Raw genomic sequence first — 14,289 nt, forward strand, 5'->3', positions numbered from 1 at the left:
TTCAGCGCATCCCTGTAAAGCATCTGTTACAACCAATCAGTCTGTAGGTTTACACATAAACATGGTCGAACTGCTCTTCACTGGACTTAATATCGGGCAGTTGAACTAAAATTTATCCACACGTCGCCGTTTTGGTTAAAATCAGACAAAAATAGACGGCACTTCACATTAACCGACATGCGTTTCTAGGCACCGAAGTGACCTTGAGGGCTTACTGCAAGCTACCTTGCCGGTTACCATGGTTACATTGTTTACTATTGTTATTTACTTTAAAATTCAAGTTTTGGCAAACGCGTCACAATTTCTACGCTATACCTGCATTTCCTAACTTCTTATTAAATATCGCATGATAATGTCTTATTACACTGATGACTGAAGCAGCAATAATCTCTGAAACGTCGGTCACTTTCTACCAGACTAAACGTCCCAACATCGAAGATGGCAATAATCTTCATGAACGCCGCCGTAAAAAAATTAAATTTCACACTTCACCTTCATCTCATAATATATTAAAAGTGGAGTTAATTTAGGATGGAGACTAACCCACGGGTCAGTGCGTTCGGGCTGGTGAAGAATTAGGAACAAGTGTCTAAGGTTAATTCTGAAAATTGTGCTTCAAGTGTCTGAGGCTGTTGGAGTATGCAGACCTACGTCGTGTTCGCAAAATGGCGCTCTTTTTTAATTAAGTCTAAATGTAATTAAACATTTTCAAACTACTTTAAATTATATAAGACTTGAGGCTTTCGCGGCTACTAAATGCAATATATATTATGTTTCGTTTATTGACTCTGATCTGCCAATTTACCAAATGTTTCGTGATGTTAAGTATACAATCTTTTCTGTGTTTTCTTCAGAGTCGCTCTGTTTATTGTGGAAAACTTGTTACATACTTAACCCTAATACTAAATATTGTCCAAAATTTCATTTGTAGCATGTTTTAAAAAACACGTCATAACGCCATCAATCTACAAGAGCACACTCCAGAACATAAAGACCTATTCTGATCACAAATCAGTGTGCTGGGCTGTATTTTATCAAGCAATTTTGAATTTCGTTAATTTGGTTCATTTTATGGAAAACTTCATTTCAAAGATGTCTGTCTTCTGGGTTGTAGAGCCGTGCAGTCTGGTAGAAGTTTACCAACGTTTGAGAGGCCCTTGCTGCCTCGATCATCAGGGTGATGATTGACTTCGTTTCACTTAGGAGCTCAAATAAAATTCTAATGTATATTTTGAGTCCTTCCACACAGTTTTATAAAGCTTTATATACGTATAGCATATCTATAGGTACTAACATCATGTGTGCGCGTTTAATTAACATTTAATAATTTTATGGTCCACAAACTTACTGATCGAAACATATTTTTGGCCGTATATATGTAAGTATTCACATTAGAGGCAAGTGTCTCAACAGAAATTGCAGAGTCTATAAAATGGAAATCTTACGTGCAACACAAGATTTAACTATAATGCACTGATTTCCGAAAAACAATTACTATAATGAAATATCCCTTAATTCTTAGTTATCAAAACCTTTTTGAGAGCGCCTGCTGTCACCATGCCATCTGCGTAATGTGAGGTTGATATAAAACGCACTCGATATTTGAACGCCTAGAGCCAACAGCCTCCATGCTTAGGCGAAATTCGCTTTTCTAATGTGCCTGTCAAAGGGCGCATTTATCCAATCTTCTTGTTTAAGTTACTCACATCATCAGATAAATGAGTAGACTTTATATATGTCCAAATTTTGAGTCTATAAAAGCTTGTACTCACTTTATTTGCAAAACAGAATAATCAAGACAAATCATTAAAACATTCCCTTAAATGACCAATTGTATCTAAAAATTGCTTAATGATTTGGTTCATATTTACAAGAAAACACACCGCATTTCAGTATAGAAGTTAACTTTCAGCTTTAAATTCATGACATCATCATACTATCTAACTGTAACCCCATTCAACCCTTCATTTAACCAACCGATTAACCGATTTTGACATAACATAGTATTAAATTTATGTTATTAAGACCACTTAAACCTCGGACATTTAAATTTAATATGGTCACTAATAACAGCATGCAGTGATGTTTAATATAAGGTCCTGAAGTTATGCTTAATATAACTCAGAGGCCTATGATAATCCAAAATTTTTGTTAAAGTAACTTTTATTAGCACGTCATATACCAGAGATGTCGTATGAGATAGATTTCACGAGCTTGAAATAACTTAAACCGAAGTAAAATTACCTGTGCTCCCAGCATTCCTTGCTGCATCCGCGGAAGGTCAGTGTGCGACCAGGAGCTCATGGCCCACGGAGCCACCGTCCGCAGGTCAGCGGAGAAGTTGAACCGCTGCAATTGGTTGTGCACAAAGTTCCGGACGTTCCAAGCGAGGTCGTTGTGTCTGTAACAGGAGTGTAGTTTGTGCGCAGTGAAACGGCAGCTTTTCCTCTGTGCATAAGCACCGGATTTCGAAGTAGTACAGAGCGAATGTGGTTAACGCATTTTTAATATCGTCACTAGACAGATAAAAGCGGTTAATTTGACGCTCCAGCAAGTTTGTTACAGGAGAAATAGCCCCTTGTCAGACAATCCACTGAACAGGAGGCTGTGTGTATTAAAGAACCGGTCTCGACACAATAATAAAGGAAAAAAGCTACGCCCCTCCCACAGACAATAACATCCAGCAACCCAGTTTAATAATGAGATATTTGAGTTTATTCATAATATCTTCCTTGAAAAATCTACTGCAGCTAATCACCTCCTTGTAAACACTTTCTTTATGGAAATATTGCAGTTTAATAAGGTTCAACATGAAGTTAAACAACACTCCTGTAATTTCAGCATATTTAAACCTTTAGCACAGAGTAAAATACTTTCGTAAATATTACATACAGAATCTGTATATATATATATATATATATATATATATATATATATATATTTATTTATTTATTTATTTATTGGAATCTAATCCTATACACTAATTTCACACGTGCAGTACAAATTATTTGTTGGAGGAGGCCACCAAAATAAAAGTTAAACATCAAGATTGTGCCGCCACTTTGTTATTGTTTTACACTACACAACAAACGTAACAAAAAAGCTGCACAGTTTTCGAAGATTTATTACAGCACAAGAGTTCAGGGGCATTCATTAAGCGGCACTTGAGCAGCCCTATCTCATAATTTCGCATGGTCGCAAAATTGACATAATGACGGCAGGAAATTAAAAAAGTTTAATTCGTTACTTGGATCAATAATTAGTACCGGTAAACACAAAGACATGATACTATGAACCCCTTCCTTTCCGTATAAAGTACATACAACAGGTTAAAAGACAAATTGTATTTTCGAAAGAAACTCATTATTCCTTTCCATTATATTAAATATCTGCGTTTTAATTTTATTTTACACTTTGTCCATGATATTGATGTTGTTAAAACCACACCGTCTCGGACGTTGATTCTATTTCCCTGATCAGGTTAATTGGCGAAAAACTAAATCTGTTGGGTCCCTAGCAGACTTCAACTTCCAAACCTTAAGACCTAGATTATATTAAATCTCATTTTCCTGTGTTCAAAACTTCAATGATATTAGCTCCCAGTCTGAGATTTAACAAACAAGACACATCGTAGTGAGCCCACCCCCAAATGCTCGCTTGGTTATATGCCTGGAGCAGTAACATTATCCGGAAAGCCTTCAACATGTAACAACACTTAACAGAAAACATGCCCTGATGATATGAATATGGATTTTAGTTTAGATTCATGCAGAGCGCAGCTTATTACACACAACTCGTCGCTTTGATCTTTGGGATTGGAAACGGTAAAGTACAGGTACGTGGGTTTCCAGTAGATTCAGAAAGGTCCGTGGCTATAGCATACATTCCCTGTAAACAAATTCAAATAAATAATACGATTATTTTTAACACTAGCTTAGTATAATCCATGAAATTTGACGAGAATCAACCTTTTTGTATTGCAGATGGATACACATACGGCTGAGCCATTATGCCAGAACTTAGCCTTATCAAAGTGGAGACTGAAGTATAAATCTCTGGGTACTGATCAGATTCCGCCCGAATTTATCAAAGTCGGAGGCGAAACGTTGCGTTCCGAGATACACAAACTTATTTGCTCCATATAGAATAAGGAGGAAATGCCACAGCATTGAAAGGAATCAAAAATTGTAAAATTCATAAGAAAGGCGATGATACTGTAATAATCATCCAGGAATCTGCCTTTATCATCTGCCTACAAAATTTTATCCAAAATTCTTCTGGCGAGACTAACTCCATATGCCAATTAAATTATTGTGGATTATCAGTGTGGGTTCGGTCGTAACAGATCTAAAACTAATCAAATTTTCTACATTCATCAGATTCTAGAGAAAATGTTGCAGTACAATGGGACATTACATCAACTATTTATAGACTTCAAGAGATCATATGACTCAGTTAGAAGAGAAGCTCTTTGCAACATTTTGATTTAATTTTGTGTACCTAAGAATCTAGTCAGACTAATTAAAATATGCTTAAGTGAAATCTCTAGCAAAATTTGTGTAGGTAAACATTTGTCCGGTACATTTCCTATTCAGAATGTTCTGAAACAGGGAGATGCTCTATCGCCACTGCTTTTAAATTTTGCCTTAGAATATGCCATCAGGAAAGTCAAAGAAAAACAGGGCGGTTTGGAACTGAATACGACACATCGGCTTTTGGTCTCTGCTGATGATATTAATCTGCTAGGCTATAATATAAGAAATATAAAAGGGAACACAGAAACACTCTCAAGGACTAGTACGGATGTTGGTCTAGAAATAAATGCAGAAAACACAAAGTATATGATCATGTCTCGGCATCAGAAGTCAGGACAGAACCAGAATATAAGGCTATCTGATGAATCGCTCGAAAATGTGACATGATGACATTAATAAGTCAGAATGGCATTCATGACGAAATCAAAAGCAGATTAAATTCAGGGAATGCTTGCTATTATTCAGTCCAAAATATTTTGTCGTCCCATCTCATATCTAAGAACGTAAAGATTAAAAATAGTGAAGCGTAATTTTTGCCAGTACTGCTGCATGGGTGCGAAACCTGGTCTCTCACTTTGGCTCTCAGCTGGCTATGGATAGATCCAACGTAGAACTTTTTTTAAAAAGGTAATGAACACTCATTATTATTGCAAATTTATCTATTCTGCTTATTTTATACGCACATATAATGGTGTAAATATCGTATGTAAGAAAATCACATTAAAACGCCAGGCTCTTCATATCACAGAAATATAAAATTTTCAACTTCGTAGATCTGGTCTGTTAATTATTTTAGTAAATACTGTGGTTGGCGAACCTCGTGGCCTTTCGTACCATTACAGGGATTACAGGTCTCACAGGAGAATATATTTCTCGTTAATTAATAAGGTAATTGTGACGTTACGGGCCGTTGTGAGAAAAATACAACGCTAATGGTTCAACATGGCGCATTGGACCGGTCGGTTGGATATGATAACGAAAATAAGAAATGAAAGGGTGCTATCAAAAGAGCCAAGAGATTGAAAGCTTTTACGGCGGTGAGGTTGATGATAATAATCTTTTGGGTTTTGGCGCCGTGTACACTCACCGGCAGATGACAATTTTTCGGGGAAACATACTGTCTCCATCTACGGGGCCAAAGATGGAGATGCATGTAGACTTGTCAGTATTTGCCAACGTTTCGGAAAAAATGCATCCTTTTTGAGGGCTGAAGTTGGAGACAATATATTTTTGAATAACGCTGGCATTTACCGACGAATCTACACGGCACCAAAGTCCGTAAAACATAATTATGGTAAAACCTACTCACCCATCCACAAGAGGAACTTGTCTCAGCATAGAATGAACGGCTGACAGATAATCCAAGTTACGTGAATCGTGACGTAACCTGGCGGTCAGTGGCAGCACCACACCGATCCCTGTGAGAGTGAGTAGGACTAGTAGCATGCAGGCGAGGCACCACGACCGTGGCGCGGATCCTGGAAACCAAAGAAAAGACTGTCAGCATTCTTGGGTGTCGTGGTCTGAAGGCAAATAAATTAAAATACTGCGCGTCAGCATGACTAATTAAGTGTTCGGTATTTCAAAACAATCTATAATTATTTAACGTAACAAATTCTGTACTATTATGCTGAAATTTAATAAAGTCATATCAGTCTTCCCACAATTATATGGAAGTGAAACTTGGTTTAAGATGGAAGGAAGTCTAGTAAAATTCAAACGGCGGAAATTTATCTTCCAGTGTCAAGAATGTGGTCGTACTAGACTTGGAGAAAGTAAATACAAAGACAGAAGGAAGGAAGTGAATGACTGTTCAGAAACAGGAGATAGAAACAGTTGTAGAAAGAATGCTCAATCCTCTTTAACAGAACTGACAGCGACAGAACGTGCGACGAAAGATGTACAGACATAACGAGACCATTCAGAACGTGACTTTGAAATCGGAACATTTTCGAACCTGACTGGCAGAACGAAGAAGAAAGAAATCATACACCATCTTTTCGTTTAACCATTACGCTACAACATATCGTACTCAAAAACTATAACTGCTGGATGTCTTTATTCCTCAAGTACGGACATTCGTGTTTTAGGTGTTCTGTTTTTTGTCCTCAGTTTGCATTTTCCAGATGTATTTCCCACCTGTGGTCTTTGAATCTTGTGCAGTACTTCGCTACTCAAGTACGCTGAGCCGCTTCCACGTACTTCGCTGAGTTCCCTTCAAACCGTCAAAGCATTATATTCCTAGGAATACTGCAGTTGAAGTAATCACTAGCGACAACACCATCTCCCCCCCCCCCCCCCAACACCCTTCTGCGGTTACAGTAGTTCACCAGCCAATCAGTTTGTTGTTTTATACATGATCTGCCAGCTCAAATATCTCCTACTTCAAACTATTTTTCCAGATCGGGTGGTTGAACGTTCATTTAGATTAGTTAATTTGTATATAAATTTACGACGATATACAAAGTTCGAAGAATGTTAACAACAGATTATTTATATATAGTGTTGGTGTCCTTTCTTTTACAAATTTCATACGGCTAAAATTAATTTACGCAGTTTATCATGTTAGCCGGTAGGTGTGCATTCGGGAGGTAACTGATTTGAATTTTTTTGTCAACTTTCTTACTGTCCTGATTGAGTTATTTTTACTCTTTTCAGCCAATTACCGGAACACTACACGACCTCCCTTAAATTCTGGTCCATTTACCATTTATGGCCTCCTCGCACATATCCTTTTCATTTCACGTAGCGTCGTTAAAGAAACTAAGAACAAATTATTAGGGTCAATAACTCGAACAAAAGCTTGCTTTCTCCTCAAAATTTGACCCTGTATTACAATCGCGTACGTTCAATTGACACGTAAAATATAATCTACAAAAAACTAAAAATTATTAAAAACAATGTTAAATGTTTATTGTAATTATAAAACTATTCTAAATTATGTATTGGGCAAATACATACACTGAAAGGCCTTCCGTGACGTCTCATAGCGTAATTCAGTGTCTATATGTAGGAACAAAAATGCCATTGAGAATGGGGGCAGATTGTATAACAGAAAACATTTAATTAACCAAGGAGTACGACAGGAATGGTTATTATCACTCATTCTTTTTAATCTTTATTTAGACCATGCTATAACAGAATGGCAGGAAAATACCGATTTCTTAAAAAGTAAACTGTCTACAAAACTTATTTGCAGATGATCAAGTGATTTCACCTGTTTCCCAGGATTGTCTCCAAAAATCCCTGCACCAATTATCTTAAGTTACTTCAAAGTATAATTTGATTATTTCCACACAAAAGACAAATTTTACCATGGAAGAAAATAAATGATAAGGCCAAACTAACTAACTAGATGGCTTACCGAACCCGAAGGTTCATCACCGTATTAACCAAAGCCCCCGGACCCTGTCCTGGGCCAACAAAATCCAGTCTCCTTCAACTCTTATCTCCCACAGATCCCGCCTGACATTATCCTCCCATCTACGTCTAGGTCTCCCCAGCGGCCTCTTCCCCTCAGCCTTCCCAACCAATACCCGGTGTACACCTCTTGCCCCATCCATGCGCGCTACATGCCCGATGAGGGCAAACACACTAATAAATAAGAGTACAGCTGAATGAGTTACAAATTTCAATTATTTAGGTTGCCAAATGGGCAGTAACAGAAGCCTAGATATACAGAATAAATTACAAAGGCTTAACTATATGTGTGGAACAATAAAACGTACAATAATTCATAAATCCTGACAGAAAACAATTACAAAATTCTACAAAGTTCTGGCAATACCATCACTTCTTTATGGTAATGAGCGCTGGACCCCAACTATTATAAAAACATCTACAACAAACTGAAGCTGAAGATTTCTGTCTTCTGGGTTATTGCGCCGTGTAGATGTTTACCAACGTTTCAGAGGTCATACTGCCTCCGTCATCAGGGCGATGAATAGCCTGATGATGGAGGTAGTATGACCTCTGAAACGTTGGTTAACATCGACAAGACTACACAGCACAACAACCCAGAAGACAGAAATCTTCATATTCACCGCTGTGGAAACATCAAATCATACAAACTGAAGCTTCTGGAAAGAGGTTTCTGAGACTTGTGACGGGTTGTTGAGGAAAAGATCAAATGAGGATAATGAAGACACAAGACAGGAACTATATATAATCAGCCTATGCGAAAAACAAACGAAAATCCACAAAGTATTATAAACATATGTCAAGAATGTCAAGTGACAGAATTCGTCGAAAGATGTTCGATTATCATGCAAAAGGGAGAAGAGAAAGAGGCCAACAATTTAAGAGATAGATGGACCTGTTCGACCAATCCTCGAATCGGAATGGATCTACATGATGAAGAAAAAGTATCCAATAAATTCTGTGCAAATGCTCTATAAAAAGCATTTTATTATAGATTAGACCATTATGTACGATAAATTAATACCAATAACATAGAATGAAGATGATTACCACTCAGTTCCAATTCTTTCAGAATTCTCATATCTTCCTAATGGTGTATTCTGAAGATACGTTGAACAGCCTTCATTATAAAAATATCTTCTCGTTTCTCACCGTTATGAATAAGAAATGAATCTGACAAACGTTATCTGTACGTACGCTGCGTTTGCTCAAAGCAAAGAAGTTAGAACAGATTAAATTCTGGAAAAGCTTGATAATACTCTTCATAACCTTCCATGTCCCCGTCTCCCATCTCAGATATTAAAATTAAATACATACAACTATAATTCTGCCGACTGTTTTATGAACGTTAAACGTAAACTAGGGGAAGAATATAATCGGAGGAAAACATATTTGAGAACAAATTTCAGAGTTTAACGTTTTAGTCTAGGCTGTCGTAACAGGAAGATGGGGGGGGGGGATCCTCTTCATCAAATATTATAATAGTGACCAAATCAAGAATTATGATGGGCTGGACTTGTAGCACATACTAGGCAGCTGAGGGTGCATAAACATTTTTAGTCGGAAAATTGGATAGGAAAAGGACTTAGAAAATTAAGGGCAGACAGTAGGACGATATTAAAAACAATTAAATAAATAGTGTAAGATTGTGCATTGGAGGCAGCTGGCTCAGAATGGAGCTACTTCAAGTTCAGACTCATTCTTAATTCTAACACACGCTTTATTTATATACTGTTTCTGATATATAACGAATATCTGCACTTGGGGGGGGGGGGGGTTTAACACAATATCGATCATTCGAATTCTCTTGACCACTCGATCTACTCTTATTTTATAAAGGATTCTACTCCAAGCATGTAGTCTGATTTAAAATTTTAAAATCGTGCATGCTGAGTTTTTACTAATTACTGGATAATGACTGTTATAGTAACGAAGTGTCTAACTTGCATTCTATAAACGCAAATTAGAAGCCGTTAATTTGCTAATACGGTGAGCAGGCAGTGAAACAATGACGCAGAGAAGGTCTCTTTTTGCTTGGCGTGACTGTACGTTCCAGTACGCACACATAACAAAGAAGTGTGTGCATGAAACAACTTCAATTATGCAATTCATCATCTATAATTAAGGCAAAGCGAAGAGGCCTCGTGTGATTGCAATCTGGTACAAATATTGTGTTGCTTCCTACTTTCTGACCTACTATGACATGCCATTCACTCATGTTGAAGTTTCCATTGTGATTCTTAGCTCAAAGACAGTACAGATTAGCGCTGCTACAGAACATGGCATTTGAGCGGTTAGCTTTCATGCTTCTCATTCGACACTTCAAGGTTTCAAATCTCGGCCCGGGGAACAGGAACGTGTTAGAATCTTAAATTAGGCCATGACCACTTCCCTACACATCCTCTCCAACCCATTCATTACTGATTCTATCATTCGACGCTATACATGCAGGATAAATCTGGGCGGGTGACAGTCGCTAAAAAAGCCATACATAAATAAAGTTGTTCGGTAGTTCAGTCAGTATAGTGGCTGACAATGGACTAAAAGCCCGGGGTTCGATCCCTTACAGGGGCAGAAGATTTTTCTTCTGCATCCAGACTCTTATGTAATGGGTACAGAGGTTATTTTCTGGTGGTAAAGCGCGGCTGGGGCGTGACTCTGACTACTCACCCCTCCCTAGTGCCGAGGTCAAGAATGAGCAGGAGCTATACCACCTCTCCCCCCAAACGCATGCATGATGTGTACGGGACACCGATACGTTACTATTTTTTATTAGTAGTTTTGATATGTGAGAAGTTTACAAGAGGGATACTGAAGAATTGTTTTATTGCAAATAAATATTAGAAGAATTTAACACTGGAAAGGTAAAATTTAGCGTCTGAAAATATTTTGCCTAAATGGTCTTAATAGTTCCTTATAACGAAATCTCAAGTAACGTAAAATTTTTCCGTACTTCTACAAACTTGTATAGCGCAGTGTGAAACTTACTTAGAATATGAATCAATCCAAAAGTTAATCACTGTGTTCAAAGAACTCGCCATGAAAATAAAATTTGTTAGAAATATACGCATAGTCCAAGTTAATTATCAAAAAAGCAAGACGAAGCAACGGTGAATACAGGCCTATAGGTTGAGGCTAACAAGAACTATAAATTAATAACTTCACTGTGAGCTTTCAGATTCTCGCGGCAGCTAACATGAAGACAATCGTCTTCTAAATTGTTGCGTCGTGTAGTCTGATAGAATTTTACCAACTACCAGAGTGCACGGCACAACATTCCAGAAGACAGTAAATTAAGAAATAAAAATATTGTTGTCCGACTCGTAGCCTAGACTAAACTGACTGAGCTATCATAGTTTCCGATTGTAATTGTTAAAGAAGAAGTAGATACCAATGCCTTTACGATCTATTATGAAAATCTGTGGGGAACAGACAAGCGGATCGATCCATGGACATAATCATATCATAAGTTCATCTTTCCTTATTCTTCTTTATTACGCCGTCTCCTTTACAGGAGGTTGGCGACATATTATGAACAGGATCCTGGGACCTATGTTTTTTAGGCAGGTGATACAGAAGTAGTTTGCCATTGCCTTCTTCTGTGTGTATGGAGTATGGAGTAATTGTTGGGATGCCACGGAGAAACCGTGGAAGCCCCGGAGGAAAACTCCGTGTTGCCCAGACCACGAGTTATAAATTCGGGCACCTCCGGGAATCGAACCCAGGACCCCAGGATTACGACGCCAGCGGTCTAACCGCTAGACTACCGTGGCGGTATCTTTCCTATAAAATACTATAATTAGAGTAAAACACTACTCATAAACATTTAAAAGCCATAGTGAAACAACAATTTTAGACATTCAGCACCGGAGGGAAATTAAACATGAAAGTTAGGCGCATGGAATTTCTATCTCCCAGGAGGTCCGTCCTCAAGGCTTCTTCACATCCCTTATTGCATATTTCAATAGAAGGCAATATAGCGCCTCCATGGATATTAGAAGGCCCCTGAAAGTTATGAAACTCCATTGTAGAACAGACCTATTGTAGTTGGTTCAACTTGGGAAACATGTCGATTGGAATTATACACAAAATAGAGCCAGCATATTCTGCTGTATATGTTACCGGTAATGTATACAATACCTTGGCAATTTATAGAATGCCTAAAGTCAGTAGGCAAAGTATGAAATTCAGGAATTTTATAAAATGCCTAGACCTTTTAGTCAATGTATGAAACTAACAGTTTATTTTATACTTTGCCTAGGTATTCAATAGAATGGCCAGGAATTTTATAAAATGCCTCACATTCTTTGGGAAAAATATATAACAAAGAAGTTTCTGTAATACGATTTATACAGTTTTAGTTTATCTTTTATATTTGCAAAAACTTAATATAAAATATTTTTTTAAGTCTCAAAACTTTAGTTATATTCAGATTCAGCGGCTTGGTGTTTTCGCGACTATCTTGCACAACCTCCATCTTGACAGCTTAACCAATCGACCTTGATTAATTTTAATTTACACAACTAAACAACATTAACATTACAATTTATATCATACTTTGCCTACTGACTTTACGCATTCTATACATTGCCGGTAACATATGTACTAAACAAAATCACAGAATAGGATTTTCATATGTGGTTTTGAACTGTCTCCTCCCACTCTTAGTTTCATTTAGAAAAATGCATAGAATACTTACTATATTATGTAATAGTATCAATTCATGATAACGTATCACACATATTTTCGACCTCACCATTAAGAGTTCATTTTGTCGACTTCGTGCAATATTACGAGAATAATGGTGATAAAATAGACTAAAATTAAAAAATTGCATCTCACTTGAAGTTAGTTAAACTAGCCTATGCATGTTTTATAAATGAGTCCATCAGAAATGCAAGGTAATCTACGATATTAAACGGCTGTAGCTGGCCCACGTTAATCTGGACAAACACAAGCAGAAAAAAATCTTTAAAGTACAAATATAAATACGCGTCAGAGGAACTTAAAATAATGTCAGACTGAAAAGGCGTGAACTGGGAAGGAAACATTAAAATGAAACCATCATCGGCTTAATAACTAACACCACGGGGTAGAGGTTTTCTTGAAATATAAAGTCAATCAAGAAATTTCCCGCGTTTGTTCAATCAAAAGACTAATTACCGCGTTCAGAAGCGCTTAGCATTGGATTCCCCTAAGCCAGCTGGATTCAGTCCGCAATCTCATATACCATTTATTTAATACGTCATTTACGGACTGATCTCGCAACAAGCCTCTTAATTTCAAGTGTCATGACCAAACCATTTTAACGCACTTACTCATGCCACATTTTCTATCGTGTTCAAATTTGCTGAATAGTTTATTATAATGTTTTAGGTGTAATTCAGCATTAAGTCGGTTATTATCTGGGTTGGTATGCCATGTAATCTGGCGAAAGTTTACTGGCGTTCGAGAGGTGATTGCTGCCTCCAACAGAACCCACTAATTTAGCATTATATAGAAAGACGTATGCAGTTACTGTTAATTAGAATGGTAAATCAGAAAGGATACATTAGGAAACATTTCCAACATGCAGTATCTTGACAGACAACAATTTCAAGTAGGTTAGTGTAACATTAACCATAGGAACTTACATGCTTTAACTTAAAATGAATCTTGATCGATCATTGGTCACAAATTACAGACCGGTCAGCTTAACCTCGGTGGTCTGCAAACAAATGGAACACGTTATAGCATCGTACCTGAGGAAAATCTGGGAGGAAAAGAATTGGTTATTCGAAGGTCAACATGGGTTCAGGCCGGGATATTCATGTGAAAGTCAAGCAATCACGATTTGCCAGGACATTGCAGACTCACTGGATAACGGAGGCAGGTTAGACGCGATTATAACAGATGTTTCGAAGGCCTTCGATTGAGTTCCTCATGATCGGCTGCTCACGAAAATCGCGGCCTCGGGCATGGACTCGAGGGTAGTAGTATGGGTAAGGGAATTCCTTTTGGGCCGAACGCAGAGTTAGAGTAGGCGGGCAATTATCAGAGGAAGTCAGATTAACGTCAGATGTACCGAAAGGGAGTGTATTGGGTCCACTTCTGTTCCTCGCGTACGTAAATAATATTTGGAGAAACATTGAATCGACTATTAGACTTTCCGCAGATGACTGCATAATATATAGTAAAATTATAAATAGTAAATATATAGAAAAGATGCAGATGGATCTGAACAGTCTGGTGGAGTGTGTAATGTGTGTGCCTTATGGTTTTGTAATCTTATGAGTTGCTTTATTTTGAGGGTAGTGTGTTATTTTGTGTGATGTGTGTTGTTTTGTTGTCTCTT

The 14,289-nt window shown here is 37.5% G+C and overlaps 1 protein-coding gene across 1 annotated transcript in view; it reads right to left on the reverse strand.

Moving 5' to 3' along the window:
* The window catches only part of LOC110832377 (dipeptidase 1), a 221,210-nt gene that overhangs the window by 73,871 nt on the left and 133,050 nt on the right, over positions 1-14,289 (reverse strand). Inside the window, exons 4-5 of the mRNA XM_087343558.1 lie at positions 5,845-6,013; positions 2,245-2,401 (exon numbers count right to left, since the gene is read on the reverse strand). Coding sequence (XP_087199684.1) covers positions 2,245-2,401; positions 5,845-6,013 — 326 coding nt within the window. The remainder of the gene's footprint in view (positions 1-2,244; positions 2,402-5,844; positions 6,014-14,289) is intronic.

This window comes from Zootermopsis nevadensis, unplaced genomic scaffold (genome assembly GCF_977971745.1).
Source record: "Zootermopsis nevadensis isolate Lab colony 2312 unplaced genomic scaffold, Znev_1.0 Znev_ptg000006l, whole genome shotgun sequence".
Classification (NCBI taxonomy): domain Eukaryota; kingdom Metazoa; phylum Arthropoda; class Insecta; order Blattodea; family Termopsidae; genus Zootermopsis; species Zootermopsis nevadensis.